Source organism: Mixophyes fleayi, chromosome 5 (genome assembly GCF_038048845.1).
Source record: "Mixophyes fleayi isolate aMixFle1 chromosome 5, aMixFle1.hap1, whole genome shotgun sequence".
NCBI lineage: Eukaryota > Metazoa > Chordata > Amphibia > Anura > Limnodynastidae > Mixophyes > Mixophyes fleayi.
The window spans coordinates 259,968,336-259,986,641 of NC_134406.1; the positions used below are offsets into that span (position 1 = coordinate 259,968,336).

The following is an 18,306-nucleotide window of genomic DNA, read 5'->3' on the forward strand; positions in this document are numbered from 1 at the left end:
TCATGTGACCATTGAAAACCAATGTATTGTAAGCTGGCAAGCTTGCTACATGACATGAAAGTTCTCAGATGCACTGAGCTTCTGACAGTACAAAGGCCGCCATTTTTCATGTATATCATGTAGTTAGCACCTTGTATTGTATTTGGGATAGTCAAAGACATTTAAGACCAAACCACCCTCCCCTGTTATATGCAGTTACAATACAGAAATGTGCTGCCAAGTAAAGACACCGAAGTATAGATTATCAAGACTTTTATTAGAAAAGTTATACATAACACAGCATATCCACTATATCATAAACAATTATTCTCAAGAAGCAATGAAAACTGACTAAACTGTATAACAAGTAACAGATTTATTCTAGAATTAGAACATCCACGTTATCTACAATCTCTCTTTATACAAGGGGCGGGGCAGGGGACTGGATTTTGAGGCACGTCAAATAGAAAATAGAAATGCGTGCTTAAAGCTTTCATTCTTTTACTTTACATTATGATCAAAGTTGAATTTTTAGGTATAATTGGAAATATAAATTAAGTCAGGTAACCACATTGATCGATTGAAGAGTGGATTTTCAGAAGGAAAAAAATAGAAACCAGATTGTAAACACGGTTACAATGCACAATGTGGGTATTTTAAACAATTGTGCCTTTATTTTGGTGGATGGTACTGAAACTGGGAAACTGGAAAATCTGATTTATAAAAAGGTTAAGTGAAAGTGCCGCACTCGAACAAGGGATATCCATGAAAAGATATTAGTCCTTAACAATAGAGGGGATAAAAACCTTTGCTTTCAGTTTAAGATTAAAATAAAAGATAACTTTGAAACAATCCCACAACAGATGTGTGCAGTATTGAGACATGAAATGTGAGTTGACATAAGGGGACAGTTTTGTATTTAAACGTATGTTATAGCTGAATCTAATGGTCCTACTACAAGATCCATGTCCAGGTTTTACGTCCTGCAATAATTTTATCCCTGTATATCTGACCAGCTCAGCTACGGGCGCAGGCTATGAAACATGCAATAACACATTCTATAGTAAGGACAACGCCCATTGGTTCAGCTTCCTAATGTACATACATGATACACTGCCCAATGTCTCATACCCGAGGCAAATCCATACTACATCTGTAGTATTAGCGGAGTTATAATGCAGAAATAAAGAACTTTACTCTAATTAGCCGAACTGTAACCAAAAGGTCAAAAAGCAGAGCACGTGACCAGATCAATATGTATTTTTCTCCCCACATGCTCTTTATCAAGGCATGATCATTAACAGTCTTAAACGTTAATAGTGTTTTATTAGAAATACTGGAGATTCAATTGAACAAGCAGTAATGTCATGATACAACGGCTGCATATGACAATAAGGCAAGATGCAAAATAACTGCCACTAATTATATTTGTCTCAAACATAATTCTACCATACATCACCAGCCATTTATGTGACCGTCTTACTACAATGACCTGATACAGCCAGTTACAGAAGCCATTTGAATTTGAAGGATAACACTTGCAAGATCAGACAAATGGCACACAACAACACCCAATATAGAAAGACACCCACGTTCCCCCAATATCCGTAGTGCAGCACAGCGATTTTATGAATTTCAATTAACTAAGGAAATTTACCCTCTGTTATTTCCATGGAATCAGCAGATATTATATGTCATATGACCACAGGCAAACATGGCCATAACTGTTGCTGAGTAAGCTGATCTTGTAGAGGATAAGGAGCCATCACTATATAGAAGTCTGTCCATAGCTAGACTCCCACTTATAAACCATATAATCCACAAGTAGTATTTTTTTTTTTATATGAAGGTTTTCCAATGGGCATAAAATACAAAAAATGTCTATTAGACAGATTTAGGGTTTTTTTTTAATGAAATACTAAAATGTGTAAATATTTACAAGAATATTTTACATTTGCTACTACAAAAGAGAAAATAAAAGCCAAATGTAAAAACAAAATAAACCAAACACACGGCCAGGCATACAAACATTGATTTTGTACCAAATAGGTTCCTCCAGATTCCATCCGCTGCTTACACAGTGCAGGCGGCTGTCCTGTGGGCTGAAATAATACTCCCAAGTATGCGGCCTATCCACCCACATCTATAACTTCTAGTGCGTGCATGCTCATGAATATTGGTTCAGTACACTGAATGATAACTAGGAGTAAGATAGACCTACGGTAAGTCCCTGTGCTTCGCAGCCGCTCCGTTGTCAGATGTGGCGCATTACTCCTTGTAAAACTTCACCATTTTGTCGTCTCTTCGCTCTGATGCATAAAGACAGCTACCACCCTAATTATTGAATTTAAAACTTTGTATTGATTGGTTTCAACTATTTACACTGTTCACTGAGCTAGCACCTAGCTGCCTCCTTGTATTTAGGTCATTTTAAAACTATGCTTGCCACGAGCAGGTTGCCAATCAAGGCCGACAGAAAGCATTTTCCACTAACAGACTAATTACAGCGCTAGGTCTGCCATATCCATTCATGAAGCTGGCATTTCCATTAGCCTCCGATAGGTACACACTACACAGGACAGCAGAGCTTCAGAAAACTAAAGTTTGGTATTCGTGATGGACAACTAAGTGGAAACATTGGCAAACGCTGTACAGATGTTTCTTTGTGTTAAACAAATCCTGATCTTTCCCGCACAGTATTATTTTCACTGACATAACTAATTACAGACTGGTGAAACATGTAATCCTTCATGGACAGGTTGGACAGACATTACTGTCACAGAAGGGTCTGCGCTACAGCGGAATAACCTTAATCGTGTGACACTAGTGAAGGCAACAATTTAAAACAAAAACAATGTGTTTTATCAATACTGCACACAACTGTCTGGATAAATTTGTATTTACTCCTCGACCTACAATTTTACTCCAGAGAAGTTGTAATGAGTCTATTAAACCAATAAAAAAAACAAGTTACTCGTTCACCCCATCCACATTAATAACCCATAAAAATATAGATGTTACATTAAAACGGGAAAAAACAAAAAGACAAACTTTGTACATATTAAAACAATCAAGACAAATAAAAGCCAGGGGCGAGATCACCAACATGACCCTTGACCAGCATGTTCGGGGGGGGAAGCCTTAACTACGCTGCTGTGCCATGCAAGCTCCGGCATAGAGGCTCATACAGGTGGCGAGAGTCACTTGCTTTGGCAGAAGCAAACTCACACCACGTGAAATCTTGGTCCTGGCGTGGCGATGATGTCGCTGTAGGGTTCCTCCTGGGTAAGCTCGATCGCCTGTTGCTTTTTAAGGACGAGGAAGCTGTAGAACTTTGCCGCGGCTTGTTTTCGGTTTGTGTTCCGGCACAGGTCGAGCAAACTGATGGATTCTGCGTGTGTCCTGGCAAGAACTCTCTGCGGGAAGAAAGGAGGGCAAGATGAAGCTACGGGAAAACGTCGTCTCAAGGACAGTCAGTGACGTTAACTCTGGTATTTTACTGTATGCAGACAATGCTGTATAGCACAGTGCTGCTTTAGAAGTTATTTCTATACACAATTTAACGTTACGTCCATGTGCAGAACTTTATAGAGAAAAGCACCAGCACCCAACATGGAATGGCGTATGGAACAGTTACAGTTTGTGTAATGATCTCTGATAATTTGCATTTCAAACTACAGTTCCCCCTGCAGCTAAAACGCCAATGGACCAGTCTGACGTCAGTAAGAGAACTGGTTATCCTCCACTGAAAAGGATGGGAAATGGACCAGTACCTGAAGACCGTGCAGCATCTGCTGAGTTCTCTTGTTCCACCGTCTCTCCTCCTGGTCCTGCTCGGTCCCTGTGGTATCTTCCTCCTGCAGCAACAATAACAGCACTTACTGAAACAGCTGCGAGCCTTGATTAATATTCATAGGATAACAAGTGAAGTAGAAAATGAATTCATATTTCTCAATATCCCAAGAGCACCGAGCTCTCGTTCTAAACTACCCGCTCGTCGGATACGCAGCAAATGAGTCTCCTGTCTCTGCACTGAGAAAATATTTAGCAAAGCAGATTTTTTTTTTATTGAGATGTTAAAAATCACAGATGTTTTTGGTTGGTTTGTTAAGGAGATTACGACGTACCATTGTGTCATTTCAGGAGTGGGAACAGATACAGGCGGCCTCCTGTGCCAATTTCATAGCAATGTTGTATATTTAAACAGCCGCTTATAGCTGGAGCCAAACGCTGCGCAGTAAGGGGAGGCCGAGGGCACCCAGTAAACAAAGCGAACACGTGTACGACTCAACAAGCAATTAAAGTACAAGATAACAAGCGAGTGACAACTAATGTATGTGGACTCCAAGCCACAAGATCTTGTTGCAATAAATGGAACTCAGATTTCATACTGCATAGAGGAATCTACTGCATGGCCTTTTGCACAGCAATGTTAAAAGTGTACCAGTCGTTTACTTACACACACACACACACGCACACACACTTTTGGGTGGAGCCAATATACACAAGCATATTACAGCGACATCAATAGTTCCTGAGCATGATTCCAACCAATCAGATGCGATCTTTCATTGCTCGCAGGTGACGGATACAGGAATGAAAATATAAAACAGGTCAGTACCTCCTCTTCTTCCTCCTCGTCTTTTTCTTTCTCCTTTTCAGGTATAAGGTTGAGCTCTGGGATCAGATCGCTCAGGCTCTGAGGCTCTTCTGGAGGAAGCTCCACCGGTGGCATTTCTATCTGGGGCTCAGGCTCTTGCTACAGAAATAGGAAAAAACGATATTAAACATGATCAACATCAAAGGCCTCAAAAGCAAAGTTTAGTTGTAAGCCCCTTCTTCCCGAACATGCTACAGACACACAGATCCGGTATAACTAGTGTGTTCATCTAAATGTTAAGATCAATACTGTTAACATTCAGCGAGTACTCACTGGAATTAATGGCTCCGGTTCCATCTGCTGGGAATCACGTTTCAGCCCTTGCTGCTGAGGTGGTGGCATCACAGTTTCATCCAGCTGAGTCCGGCTTCCTTCCATCAAGGACTCCTGTAATCTACTAGCTTCTTCCAAGATGGGCTGGTCTGTATTGTACAACAGGTGGTAAAATGATCAGACGGATACCTGAATGAGTTTCTTTGTTGGCGAACACTAAGCTACTACCGGAGAGGTCACCAAGAACTTCATTCAAATCGAAGTTACAATCAGCATTTCATCAGTATTAATAATAGATCATCAGTGTCTAGTGATCCAAGTTTCTTTTCGAACACGCTTAGCACTGAGCTGTGGCCAACACTTACCAATAACATCCTGCTGTCTCATCTCCTCTCTGGGAACTTCAGGATTCTCAAACTCCTTAAGGAACTCATCCAAGTTGTCTGCTTCTCCACCTTTCCTCCTCTTTCTGAGCTCATCAGGTACCACAGGCGTGAGGCAGCGTGTGAACAGCTACAAGAAAGTGACAAAAGATGATTTGTTTGATAAAAGCGCTAACAGCAACTTCCTCTTTCCAGGTAATCTCTCTCATATATCTATGATAGAACAAAGTTACCAAGTTGCCGTAGAAATGAGACCATTACCTTCAGGAGTCGGATGTTCCACAGGGGCTGAGCGGGCAGAGAGAAGAGCTTCTCCACGCCACCGGTCTCCTTCCACATCATCAGTTTCTTTGTGGGAGGTGCCAGGTCCAGAGTGGTGACAATGTCGGAGTAGTCGCTCAGCTGGGCACGGATGGTTTTGCTGTCCAACTCCTTTATGCTGTCCACAATCAACTTCCTCTTCCTCTTGGCTTTAGTTTCCTTGACTAGAAGATTGTGGGGCAAAAAGTACAGTAAGTAAGATCCTTTAACCGCACACCTCTTAAATATCTTATTACAGCTTCTTTAAGTACAACATTTCCACATAAACAATATAAATAGCGTTTTATATTTAGGAGTCTTATCTATACTGTAGTCAGATAACAGTAAGTTGCTAATACAGCGGTTAGAGTGCTACATACTCATCACAGGAACCATGTTTCAGACAAGGACATTTTTTTTGTATAGATTAAGACTTTACCTGTAATGTCAATAGGCTCAAGAGCGAAAGCTTCCTCTTCATTGGGCACCAAGGTAGTCTGATCGGTCATGGTTGGCAAGGGTTCCACAGGATCTACTGAATCCGGGCTGTCTGCTCCACCCACTGAAACAAAATACATTAAGATTAGATATAGAAATCTATGGGGGAGATTCAATTGCTGGCGATGTGCTGCACGGACATCACCGCGATGCCCAACTGCGCACATTGCCGGCCTGGAATCACCGCCCGCTATTCTGTGCACCTCTGAGTGGAGATCCCTGCCATAACATCGGCAGGATGTGTCCCCAGGGGTGTTTGAGACATTGTGCTGAATGAAATCTCCCCCTACCAAAAACACAAGCAGAGGAAGAGGACGCCAATATGACAAGAAATAAGACACCAGCAGACAGCTGAGAGAGTGACACACATTACGTCATGATATACTTGCTTACATGGACAATAACCACTAGACACATTATCATCATCCAGATCATCATCGTGGGCAGGCTGCTCTGGCAATGCAACACCTTCAACGGGCATGGCGGGTGGGTCGTCAAATATGCCACCTCCATCATTGCTTAAAAGCTTATCGTCTACAAGATAAAGAAAGAACAAAGTCAATAATTTTATACGCGGAAATAAGACGACATCCTAGGGCCACATACATGCCGAGGTTTCATTTAATGCAAGTAAAAACCGACTTCATTTATTTGTTGCTTGTATGTAGGAGCTCACAGTGGTCCAACATCTCCAGCCAAGCTACAGCCTAGTGGCTGGACATAGCGTTTAGTGTCCATGTTGGGGTAGTGACCACAGGTCGCAGAAGATGCATTTTGCTAGCAGTCAAAACATGCTACATCCAGGATCAAAACATTTAAACAATATTCCTAAAGTTACACGACATGTTTCTGCCTATATAAGTATCCAAACACAGGAGCAACCTATAGTTCTCCCCACCAGAGCTTGGACGGGAAAGAAATGTTGCCGTAGGCTCTTCTAGAGTACTCTGCAGAAGATCATTGGATGTTACCGGCTGTCACTACATTTACGTCACCTGTGATCATAGACTCGTACCTAAAATCCCTCCATCATTCCCCTCTCCAAAATTGTCATCTTTGTACGGTTCGTCGTACTCCAGGTGGTTGCTCTTCTCATTCAGCTGGCTGGGGTTTTGCTCCGGCTCCAGCAAGAGATTGGAGGCGCTGGTACTGACCAACATGTCGTCCTCAAATGCACTGCCCTCCCGCATCATCTCTCGGTCATCCATACCAAAGTCGCCTGGAACGTGATTAAAGCGTTAATGTTTTTACCAGCAACAAATGGAAAGTTAGACTTCATAACAGCAGCAAGTCCAGGAGAGTCTGAAGACTTCTGATACAGTCAACCCCATGCCTCATGGAAGGACATGAATGGTCATGGACAGAAGGACAACTGCATCAAGAAATTCTTCATCAGCGGTCCAATACTTACACGTAGGCTTAAAAACAAAGCCTTAACAGGCGACTCAACATTAAAGACATCAAGAAACAAACCTAAAAATCTTCCGATAAAAAAAGCCCTCAAAACGCCAACTCGTGTGATTTAAGGTATTAAAATGTAATACCCACCAAAGTCATTGTCCTGCAGGATGTTGATGTTTCCAACCTCTTCTCTCATAGTGATCTCCTCCACTCGACTCTGGTTTAAGCTGAACTGCTGAGCCACATCAATGTCACTTAGAAAGAGAAAAGAGTTTGCTATGGTTACTTAGTGCCAGTGAGGATAGAAACCTGTAGAACAGGAAGAAATCACATAGCCTGATCACGGAGAAATCATTCTGACCGGGCTGCTGTCAGATTTGTACAGATATCCTCCACCACTTCAGATAATGCGGATTAGCAGTCTTATAAACTCAGATGAATAGGTCAAGAATCAAAAAAGAAAACCAATGACAATATTGAAAAAATTATTGTTGTTTAAATTTTCAATAGTGACATTGACGACCTTTCATTTCCAGTACACTGAGGATCACAGACTGCAAAGCCCTCATGTCCCAGAAGATAGAAGAGATTGCTTACTCAAGATCTGGCAATGGTTGGTCGAAGTCATGGAACTCTTCCGGCAGGGTGATAGCGTTATATGCGGCTTCTCTGTTTTCCTCTGGTAAATCCACCACCCCTATAATAAAACATTGCATGGAGATCAGAACTCTTAAACATACACTTAAGGTACCAGTATCGAGGGAGAGATTCAGCTGTGCTACAGGTTAATCTACAGTAGGGCTTCTTATCCTATACAGCCAAGAGCCTGGACCCAGGTGTCACTTTCGACCCAATATATAAATTAGCTATTTTAGTTACTGTTTGCTGCAGCAGAAGAGGTTGTATTAAATGAAGCAGCTATGTAAAGATGTGTTCAAAATACTTAAACATGCTCATTATATGTCAGTACAAGAACAGAAGGAAGACATGGAGGGAATGAGGGACGGGTAGGTTTGAACATATATGCAGAAACTCAGTATATCAAATGTAATTAACGATTTGATGGTCACTATTAAAAGTAATCAATTACTAGCAAGAGGCAAGAAAGACAGATTATATTTCTCCTGCCATAATACAGCTGAGCCCTTCTTATGTGTGACACCACTGGGCTTCTATGGTAACCTCAGTATTTAAGAACCTATAGCTCAGACCAAGTTCTAACAATTCTATGACCAGGAATCTGATCTAATTGTTCCTGGTCACAGACGGTCGGTGACTTCCTGTCTCCAGTAGTAACAGGATTATGCTGCACACTTGATATTCATATATAGTTAATGGTTGGCAAAGGGTTAAACTATAATTCAATGACTTAGCCAAAAGTATGTATACAAAATAATATGACCTATCAAATATAGAAAACCTCTTCATCAAATATGAACTCTTAAAATCAAATGTATGCAGTGGAATTAAGTAAATTATTCTTAATTGCAATTAAAACAAAATTAGCTGTAGTTTAAAATTAAATGTATTTACACCATAACTAAAACAAATAATTATTTAAAGACAGGTTCGTGTGTATTAAGGATTCTATTACAAGTTTTCAGACATGTGGTGTTGGCATCTGTGTCATAACAAAGCCTGGGAATCCCTGTCCTGCTCAGTTCCTGATTTGAAACCATGATCAAACCACCTTAAATTTTATTAACCATAAAGATAAAATCTCTCTACAAATTGAAGTCTAAATACTTGAAAGGATCAGATCACCCACCAGAAGACACTACATCCAGATGTCTGGTCTGTTTAGACAAGATAACAGAAAATTACATTTCACAGGGGCAGGTTTGCTCAGATGACTAATGGTACGGTGATCATTTAATTGACATTGATGTCATGACTCTTTCCCCTCAAACAGAAAGTTGCTCTGTGATAATCAGATCAGCAAAGACTAGGAGACTCCTTTACTTACCAGGCCGAAAAGCCATCTTTATTTTAATAAAAGCTTCGTTACAGTCAGCAAGAAGGTACTTTGCTTTCCTGTGGTAGATTCTTACAACACCCAAGAGAAGATGTCCAGAGGTACGTAGAGCCATCTTCACCTACAACAAAGATCAGGACTGGTTAGAATGTCTGAAACTTACCAGGATGTTCTATCAATATAACTAGTAGCTATTTATAACCAATAGGTAACATACCTTAGGGGAAATAATGCTCTCCACACTGCTCTCCAAGTTGCACTCAAACACATGGGCTTTTGTCAGCTTCTTGTCCCAGTGGGCCGCCAGCCAGATTTTGGCCAGCGGCCCCCTCTTGCTCAGTACAAAGTGTGCGTAGAACATTTTCCAGCCCTACTATAATCACCTGCAGAACAAAGACAGATATGATTAGCGGCGCCCCTTAATTTAGTTTAGGAGGAAATATGATCATTCAAATAAAAAGTTGCGTTCAGTACATTCCGTGACAGTGTCTGGTTTAATTGTCAATCACACTATTTGAAGCACCACCACAGTTCTTGTCTCTCTAGATAAGACCTAGTATAATATGCCAACTCACTTGCCAAATTTTAAAGACCACTCATGGCTGCCCACTGTGTGTACTCATCCACAGAAATGTATTTATCCACAAATAGAACAAAAACAAACAATATTTTCACTTTTACTTTACTGCGACATGAAACAAAATAGGCACACAACTTAAACGCACAAACATTATGGACCACTATTTATAAAGTGCACAAGATTTACCTTTTACATGAATTACTTAAGTATGAATATGTCCAAGGAGCCAGAGTGTTAGAGCCTAAAGCTTTATCCTAGACAAACGTTTTGGGATAATTCCCATTTGTCTGAAATGATGCAACATGTAAATGTGTTATAAGTAGAAGTTGGCTTCTAGGTTTGCATGACTGGCCTCGAAAGTCTAAGCATTTATCTCCATTCCTAGTGTAGAATATTTACTCATGTCTTATTCATACATTTTTTCTGTCTCCATGTGTCATTTTATTGTCAGTCTTTATTAGATGTGAATATGGTGTAGGAGCTGCACAACACTCGCATTACCGCCTTGCTCAATGTTTAAATCACGATGTGCACTTACACTAACTTCCAATAAACGTGCCAAGCAAGGAAACTGCCAATATGGGGAGCTAAAGGGGTACCTTACATAAAGCATCATCATCATCATTTATTGATCTTGTAAGAGGCTCTGCTCTACTTAGGGACAGAAATTCTTTCCAATAAGCACAGAATACAAAGACATTCACCAGACATTACCAAAATAAAGGAGAACGCCAGTACCAATTAGACAAATCCAGAGTAGCAAACAAAAGGTGATTAATCCATAGATACATCAAGTATGGTCCTAATTGCTTTATTTTTTTTAAAAAAATTATAGGCTGCAGCAATCAGCATTTTTCCTGGTTTTTCATCTATGTCAGAGCGTAATACACAAATAAGTTTATTTATGGGATGAGGTTACAAAAGCAGTTCACTAACTTTTGCATAACACTATTAATGCATTTTTAATTTGAAAGTCTGGACACAATAGTAAATATTGTGGACAGAATTGAGAATCTAGTACCTGGTTCAAACCTTTCAATGAATAGAGACACAAGCGAGAGGAATTCAGCAACTTGGGAAAGAAAACAAAACTTTGATGTATTCATTTCATACAGAGGTGCACTTTACACAGCAGCCACAAATCATCGCTCTCTGTGCAAGTTTTACATGATCAGGCTATGTCTATATCTCCCACTTCAAATTTGTCTAAACATGAACAAACAACTGAACTAGATACAAAATTGATTCAGCCCACCCACTTTCTATTGCTTGTCCCTGTGTTCTGTTTTAAAACACGACAATAGGCAATTAGGCTCTGGTCAAACACACTTAAAAGATAAGCTGCAGTCTATAAACACTCAAGTAAGGAATATGCAGATTCCTGTGTGTGACACAGTGAAAATTGAGGCCATAGATTTTGAGCGAGAAGTAGGAAATAACTATACAGCGTAGCCAGACAACTTAGAGATGTATTGGGTACATGTGTGTTATACCCTGTCATGGCTAGCAGAGGGCTAGCAGCGCTCACGCTGAGGAGCTCTGAGTAATGTAAACCTATGGGAGAAGCACTGGTTTTCAGTGTTGTTACAGGAAAAACTAACTGGTGTGAGCTGGCAAACCATAACATCCTTAGACAGCCATACAATATTAATATGTACGATGTGATTACTTTAGAATTACACAATTTAGTTTCAATGATCTTTAGCCCCATTTTTATTTGCCCACCGGCCTAACACCACAAGCTGTTGGAAGCTTTACCCAGGATTTATAAAGGTTATTCTTAGTCCACCCGCAGTATATAGCAAGCCCGGACAGTGACCGTTTGTGGATTGGTGGTTTGTCAGATATCGGCCGCATGGGTGCAAGTTGTCCGGGCATTAGCCCGCCATGAGACAAGCTACAAGATGGGGCAATACTTCAACAGCCTACCGATCAACCTTATATATACACATGACAATCCTACCAGTATTCAACAACCTGAGGGCATGAAATAATGATGAGGCAGAGATCCTTCATTTATTTATATAGCGCCACCAAGTCCACAGCGCCATACAGAGAATATTTGCCATTCACATCAATCCCTGTCCCACTGGAGCTTACAGTCTAATTTTCCTAGCACACATGTGTTACTTTTGTCAGCAACCAATTAGTCGATCAGTATGTTTTTAGAGTATGAGAGGAAACCTAAACAAACATGGGGAGAACATACAAACTCCACACAGATAAAGCACATGGTCAGAAATCAAACTCATGACCCCAGTGCTGTGAGGCAGAAGTGCTAACCACTAAGCCACCGTACTGCCCATAAAAGATCTCTGCAGCAGCAGCATTCAAACAGAGGAGTGATGAAAATATCAGGGGGCACGTTAATAGGAATGATGTACTTCTGGCGTTCTCTAAACAAGCCCCTCACACGAGGAAGATGCTCATGGTAAAATAAGTGGACTACAAGCTGTCTATTATAGCTCTGGCTCTCTGATTCAGGCAACGGTGAGGTACATCACCTTTAGCCAGGAAGCCAGGGAAAGAAAAAGGTGGTGCTATAGCAATGGTGCCACCACTCCACATAGACTAACCTCCTGCGATCCCAGCAGAGTGGCTCTATACGGTCACTGACTTGCAGTACAGGAGGTATAGGTAGGAAACAATGCTGAGCTGTAAGCACTACATACCAGCCACCAAATCTGTATCTACAGTGGAATTTTTCTAAAATAAATAAATGTAATTGCCCCTAACTATAAACATTTCTTTCTTAAGTTACAGAGTGCAGTCACTATAGCATTTCAACCAACTTGAGCTTGTATGCATATAGTCTGCATGTTCTCCACATGTTTGTGTGGGTGTCCCAGTTCACATGCATGTTTCCCCTATCTGTGTCAGGTTAAGACTAAGCTCCCGTGAGGGAGTAACTGATGTGAATGATTTAATATCCCATTGAATATGGTGGGGCACTGAAAAATAATATGTGTCTGCAATTTACAACTAAACCACTATTCCTGCAGCTACATTGTAGCGAGGAACAGTTCTAAAACTAGTCCAAATTCACCATAAGTCACAGGACAAACATCCATAGCAGTTCCAGCCAATCAGGTAGCAGGAAATTGCAAAAGAAACTAAACAGCTTCAGAACATAAATTCAGACTGTTTTCTAAGCAGAGTTCGAAGACACGACTGACCAGCATTTTGGGCGGGTGGTCTGGTGACAAAATATGCATATTATCAGGGCTGTGTGTCACTTCATTTACCAAGTGACCAGGTTCGGACAAGACCAAAAATATATTATGGACCAAAAATATATTATGGGCAAAGACAACCCATACATAAAACTTAGCATATAGGGTGTCCTGTATTAGCCACAATTATGCAATTTCTTTCAAAATAATTACCATGCAAGGACACTTTATTGTGTACCTGGATACTTAATGTGGCAACGGTCAGCTCTTTTTAAGTTGGGACAGGTTACTACAAACCGTGTTTTTATAATTTCAGAAAAGTTAGGGCTTCTTGTACAGTTATGTGGTAATGTAAGTAACATTTATGTACCAAATCACATCAGCACAAAAGCAATCTATCTTGCAGAAAATAAAATATTCTTAATTTCTTAGGTTGCACTATGTACTAGCATGCTTAAAAAATGTTAGCACAGGCTAGGGTTGTAAAAGCAACACGTGATTAGCTCAAGCTCCAGATGGTTGGTGGATGTAGAGTAATTTTTAAAAAAAAACCAAAACAAAACAAAAATATGCACCAAGAACATCCACGATCCAAATTACTATAATACAAAAATCATAAGACTAAACAATACAGAACTAGCTTTCACTTTATTTAAAAAAACCAAAAAACATTGAAGGATACATTCAATGATAATTTGAATCTAAACTAACATTTTTGGGGGAATAACCTATATCAAGCAAATGGCCAATATATAATTCATATAACCAATTCACACATCTGTCATTGGCCAATAAAAAGTTCCGGTACCTGAACCAAAACACAAGCAGCTCAAAAGGAGAAATACACAGCATTCAATCCTTTGACAGGTAGTGTAATCTCCGCCTCTTACATCAAATCACAAGCATTTGATGAGAGTTTGAAAAACCAAAAGACAGAACTTCTAATAGGTCTACCGTGGTCTCTATGTGGGGGCTTGACATTAAGACAATGACTGCAAGAAAGCCAAGCAAATGCTTCTCCTTATATAGGAGACAAAGCTGTCTGCCTTATCCCCCAACTAGGACCAAAATCTTCCAATATATTGGTATAATAGTGGCATCTGCAGGCTCAAACTGTTGTGGGAACTGACAAATAGATTTGCCAGATTTCCCAGAGATTACTCAGTATCATCCAACAAGGAATGAAGGATAAAGTCATCATCACCATTTATTTATACAGCGCCACCATTTACACATTGCTGTACAGAGAATATTTGTCACTCACATCTGCCCCTGCCCCATTGGAGCTTACAGTCTAATTCCTTAACACACCCGGACTAGTGTTCATTTTGTCAGCAGACAATTAACCTAACAGTAGGTTTTTGGAGTGTGGGAGGAAACCGGAGCACCCGGTTAAGGGCATGGTCAGGAATCAAGCTCACGACCTCAGTGCAGTGAGGCAGAAGCACCAACCACTGAGCCACCGTGTTCCATCTGAAACTTAGAACACATCTCAGAACATCCGGTTTCACAAACTGCTGGATGGCAGCTCTGTGCTACTCTGCATAACTGACTGATTAATATTGTGTGCTATGACAGCTCAACAGTGTATTGTCAGTAGGTCTTGTATAAAAGTCAGCAAGTTAACAATTATCTCCGATAAAAATCAGTGTATAAAAACTAAATAAAATTTCAGTAAGCAGAAGCTACACTCACATAGTGTCAAACACCAAGTAGGAAACAAGTGCAACTTTTCAACAGATGTTAGAACAGAATGTGACCCAATCCACACATAAATCAATATAGTTGCATCAACAAGAGCAGGTAGAACCATGCTAGAAGTCTGGTTACAAGCATGCACATGCAGTGGACAATATAATGGAAACACTTAGGTAAACTTGGGACACCAAGTATATTAGATGGAAGGGCTTAAACACAAGTGTTTCTCAAATGTTATTTAAGAAATTAATACCCAGCCTAGCCTGGGTCACGTCTAAAAATGCTGCACTCTTCCGACTGTCTATAATTTTTCTAGGATGGCTACAGGAGGAGACTTCGATGACTTTCAAAGAGTGTAATTGTTTGGGCACGTTTGGCAAGAGGCTCAGTGACCTACACAGGTCAACTTGCTAACTTTTTAGGAGCGAAGATGTATAAGGTGATGTCAGCATGGAACTCAGAACAAAACAAACCAATCAGCAGCAATGGACAACTGTAGGCAGAAGAACACACTCCAGGACTCTGAGGTCATTGCATTAATTTGAAGTACAAGGTAAAACGGGGGAGCAACTGCAGATTAATGACTGCAAATTTCAACTTTTGGTGCACGCAGCCAGTGACAAAAAACAATCTAAGAACTCCAGCAAGCAGAATATCATAATTAGGTTACAGTGCATAAAGTGTTCATCAAAACGGCAATGCACGTTTGTGAGTTCTGTGGGGAAAACCATACAGGTAATAAGCTACCGAGCAGTGAAGGAATGCGATTTGGCCTGATGAATCATTCTTATTTTCGACAAACTGACGAGTGCGTAGGGGAAACACCAACGTAAAGTACTCTACAGTCCAGAGCGTTCTTTTCCAACAGTGAGAGGTTCTGGTAGTGCCATAATAATGCATTTTCCAGGTGTGGTTTGTGTGCAGTTATTTCCTTTGATATTAATGAAAGACCATCTTCAACCCATGTTATAGCATTTCTTTTCTGAATGCAGGGATGTCTTCCAGGACAATATTGCCCCATCCACAGAACATGTGTGGCTGCTCACTGGCTTTATACCAATATTACCCAAATATTATAGCCTTAGTCATCAGATAGGAACCCAATTTAGGTGATATTCAAGAATGACACCTGCCTGCATCTTCTACCAGCACCAGTTGTTAGTTAAGTAACTTTCTTGTGGAAATATTGTGCTGCTTACCTCCTGCTCTATTCCTGACATTGATAGACAATATCATGGTGCATACAGACTTTATAACTCTATATTGGTGATTCCATTTTTTATCCACTACATGTACAATCCAACTTGCTTTTTATCATGAGCCTCTAAAAACATACCATGAAACAAATACAAAACAAGCTTGTGTGAATCAACCCACAGGATATAATATTACTGTATAATTTTCTTTTCTTGCATACTACTAACTTAATTTGTAGTTATAAAAAATAATGCACGCCACTACAGAGAGCCCCAACTCCTGGTATAAACATTTTAAAAACCATCACATCGATGGCATAACTGTCCAAAACAGGGACAAAATTGAGATGTGTCTGGACAAGAACTCTTAAAACATTTAAATTACATGCACTTGTGTCCCAATTTGATTAAAGCAACAAATGTGTCCAGACCCAGTGTGAAATACATAGACATAATATTACAGTACAATAAGTAAAAACATTTAAAACATTAAGGGGTATATTCAATTAAGCATGAAGGGCCTCCGGAACGGACCCGAAGGCACTTTGTGTTACCGCAACATCGCGCATTTCCCTTTGCCCCTCCATAGGGTTGCAAAAAGAAATCTGTAGTGTTGCGGTACCCTATTGACACTTTATAAGCACAGCCGAACATAGCCATCTTAAATGAACATGCCCCTAAAATAAAAAAAAAAAAACAAGGTAAAAAAAAAAAAAAAAAAAAAAAAGACATTTTGCTATAGGACAAACAATATGTTTATGGCTGTCATGTAAAACTTTTCAAACCTATGAAATCGAATGGACAATGCGGAACGTGAATAAGGTATTTCAGGTACTCCACATCTTTGAAACGGGCTGATCCCCATTAAGACTCAATTTGCACAACTCATACTGATCAATAGGAAGGTGGCTCACGATCCAGAAACTATGGATTCCTAACACTATTTAGATCAAACATCATCTCTGCAGTAAACATTATATCCTTATTGCCAGGCATATGTTATTTTCACAAACTACATTGCTTATCAATGGAGAAAAATGTTTTGGTTTTCTTTGCAATGGGCGGCAACTAAACATTAAAAACACTCCGACTGGCTGCACTGAAATAAGTTCAAATAAATAACTGCATACACCAGCAACTACTGGCTACCAAATGTAAGGTAGCCAGAATATTACAAATACATTTAACTTTAAAAGGACTCATTGCATCTCCACAAGTCATACAACTTTGCACTTAACAGTCATCTTTGTAAATATAGACATACATGAAGAGTGGAAATCTGCGCTGTTCACAGTTGCTGCTGTTTACTCCTAAAGGAACCACACAAAAATTCCAAAAGAAACTAGTTGAATATATAATAATCAGAGTCTCCTATTCACACAATAGCACAGGAGACTTATTATATACCGTATTCATCTTCGTAAATATGTACACTCTGCACAGTGAATCTATCTATAACGACAACACACAGTAGATCTAGATGGACCTGCATGTATTACAATTCAATTTAACCAACTAAATTACCTTTATTTTAAAAATTCACTTAAAACCCAACGGGAAAGGGCTGTAAGAACTGAACTCACATTATTACAGGAACGGTGCAGCTGGTCAATAGGGAATAAAATGAACTTTTCCTGTACAAATCTTTACACCATGAAGATCATTAGGGACAGATCAGCTGCAACAAGTTATGTACAGTATAAAGTACATAAAACTCCATCATTCACTACACCAGTCAGACAGAAGGGGTCTGTCCACCCGTGGCGGAACTACAAGTCCCAGCAGGCCGTTATCTCTGGGGCCCATAGGGCAGGCTGGGACTTGTAGTTCCACCGCGGTAAGGGATAACACAGGCTGCCTAGAGCAGCACAGCCAGGGAGGGAGCACCTAACAGGCCCCCCTTCCCGGGGATATCCACATGACAGGCCGTGGACCAGAGCGCGGCCTCCTCCGACCGCCATGTTGGATTCCCCTTCCCCGGAGAGGACTCGGACGGCGCCGCCCTCCTCCTCCTCCACGAGGCCGCCTCACCTCACCCATAAGGACACACTCACCGCCGTGTGCTGGCACCGGTCTCTCCTGAGGCCGCCGCTCCGAGGCCCCGTCTCCGTTTCTCGCCCGCTGCCAGCGCCACTAAAACAAACAAGATGGCGCCCGCGCCCCTTCCGGCCGCCCAAACCGCGCGTTCAA

The 18,306-nt window shown here is 40.6% G+C and overlaps 1 protein-coding gene across 1 annotated transcript; it reads right to left on the reverse strand.

Annotated features, from left to right (window-relative positions):
* Positions 1–235: 235 nt before the first annotated feature.
* Positions 236–18,306, reverse strand: RAD21 (RAD21 cohesin complex component). The gene is made up of 14 exons (XM_075213986.1): positions 18,171–18,306; positions 9,687–9,852; positions 9,461–9,590; positions 8,092–8,191; positions 7,642–7,748; positions 7,109–7,312; positions 6,487–6,627; positions 6,035–6,157; positions 5,557–5,780; positions 5,278–5,425; positions 4,913–5,061; positions 4,601–4,738; positions 3,753–3,836; positions 236–3,395 (listed from the first exon to the last, which is right to left on the reverse strand). The coding sequence occupies exons 2-14, from the start codon at positions 9,828–9,830 to the stop codon at positions 3,204–3,206; spliced, it is 1,884 nt and encodes a 627-aa protein (XP_075070087.1). The 5' UTR covers positions 9,831–9,852; positions 18,171–18,306; the 3' UTR covers positions 236–3,203.

Excerpts from the sequence above, each read along its gene's own strand:
- RAD21 (XM_075213986.1), bottom strand. The coding sequence starts at position 9,830 with ATGTTCTACGCACACTTTGTACTGAGCAAGAGGGGGCCGCTGGCCAAA. Across the intron at positions 6,628-7,108 it reads GAATGATGGAGGGATTTTAG|ACGATAAGCTTTTAAGCAAT; the intron begins GTACGAGTCTAT and ends TTTATCTTGTAG. Across the intron at positions 5,781-6,034 it reads TGAGCCTATTGACATTACAG|TCAAGGAAACTAAAGCCAAG; the intron begins GTAAAGTCTTAA and ends ACAATCTTCTAG.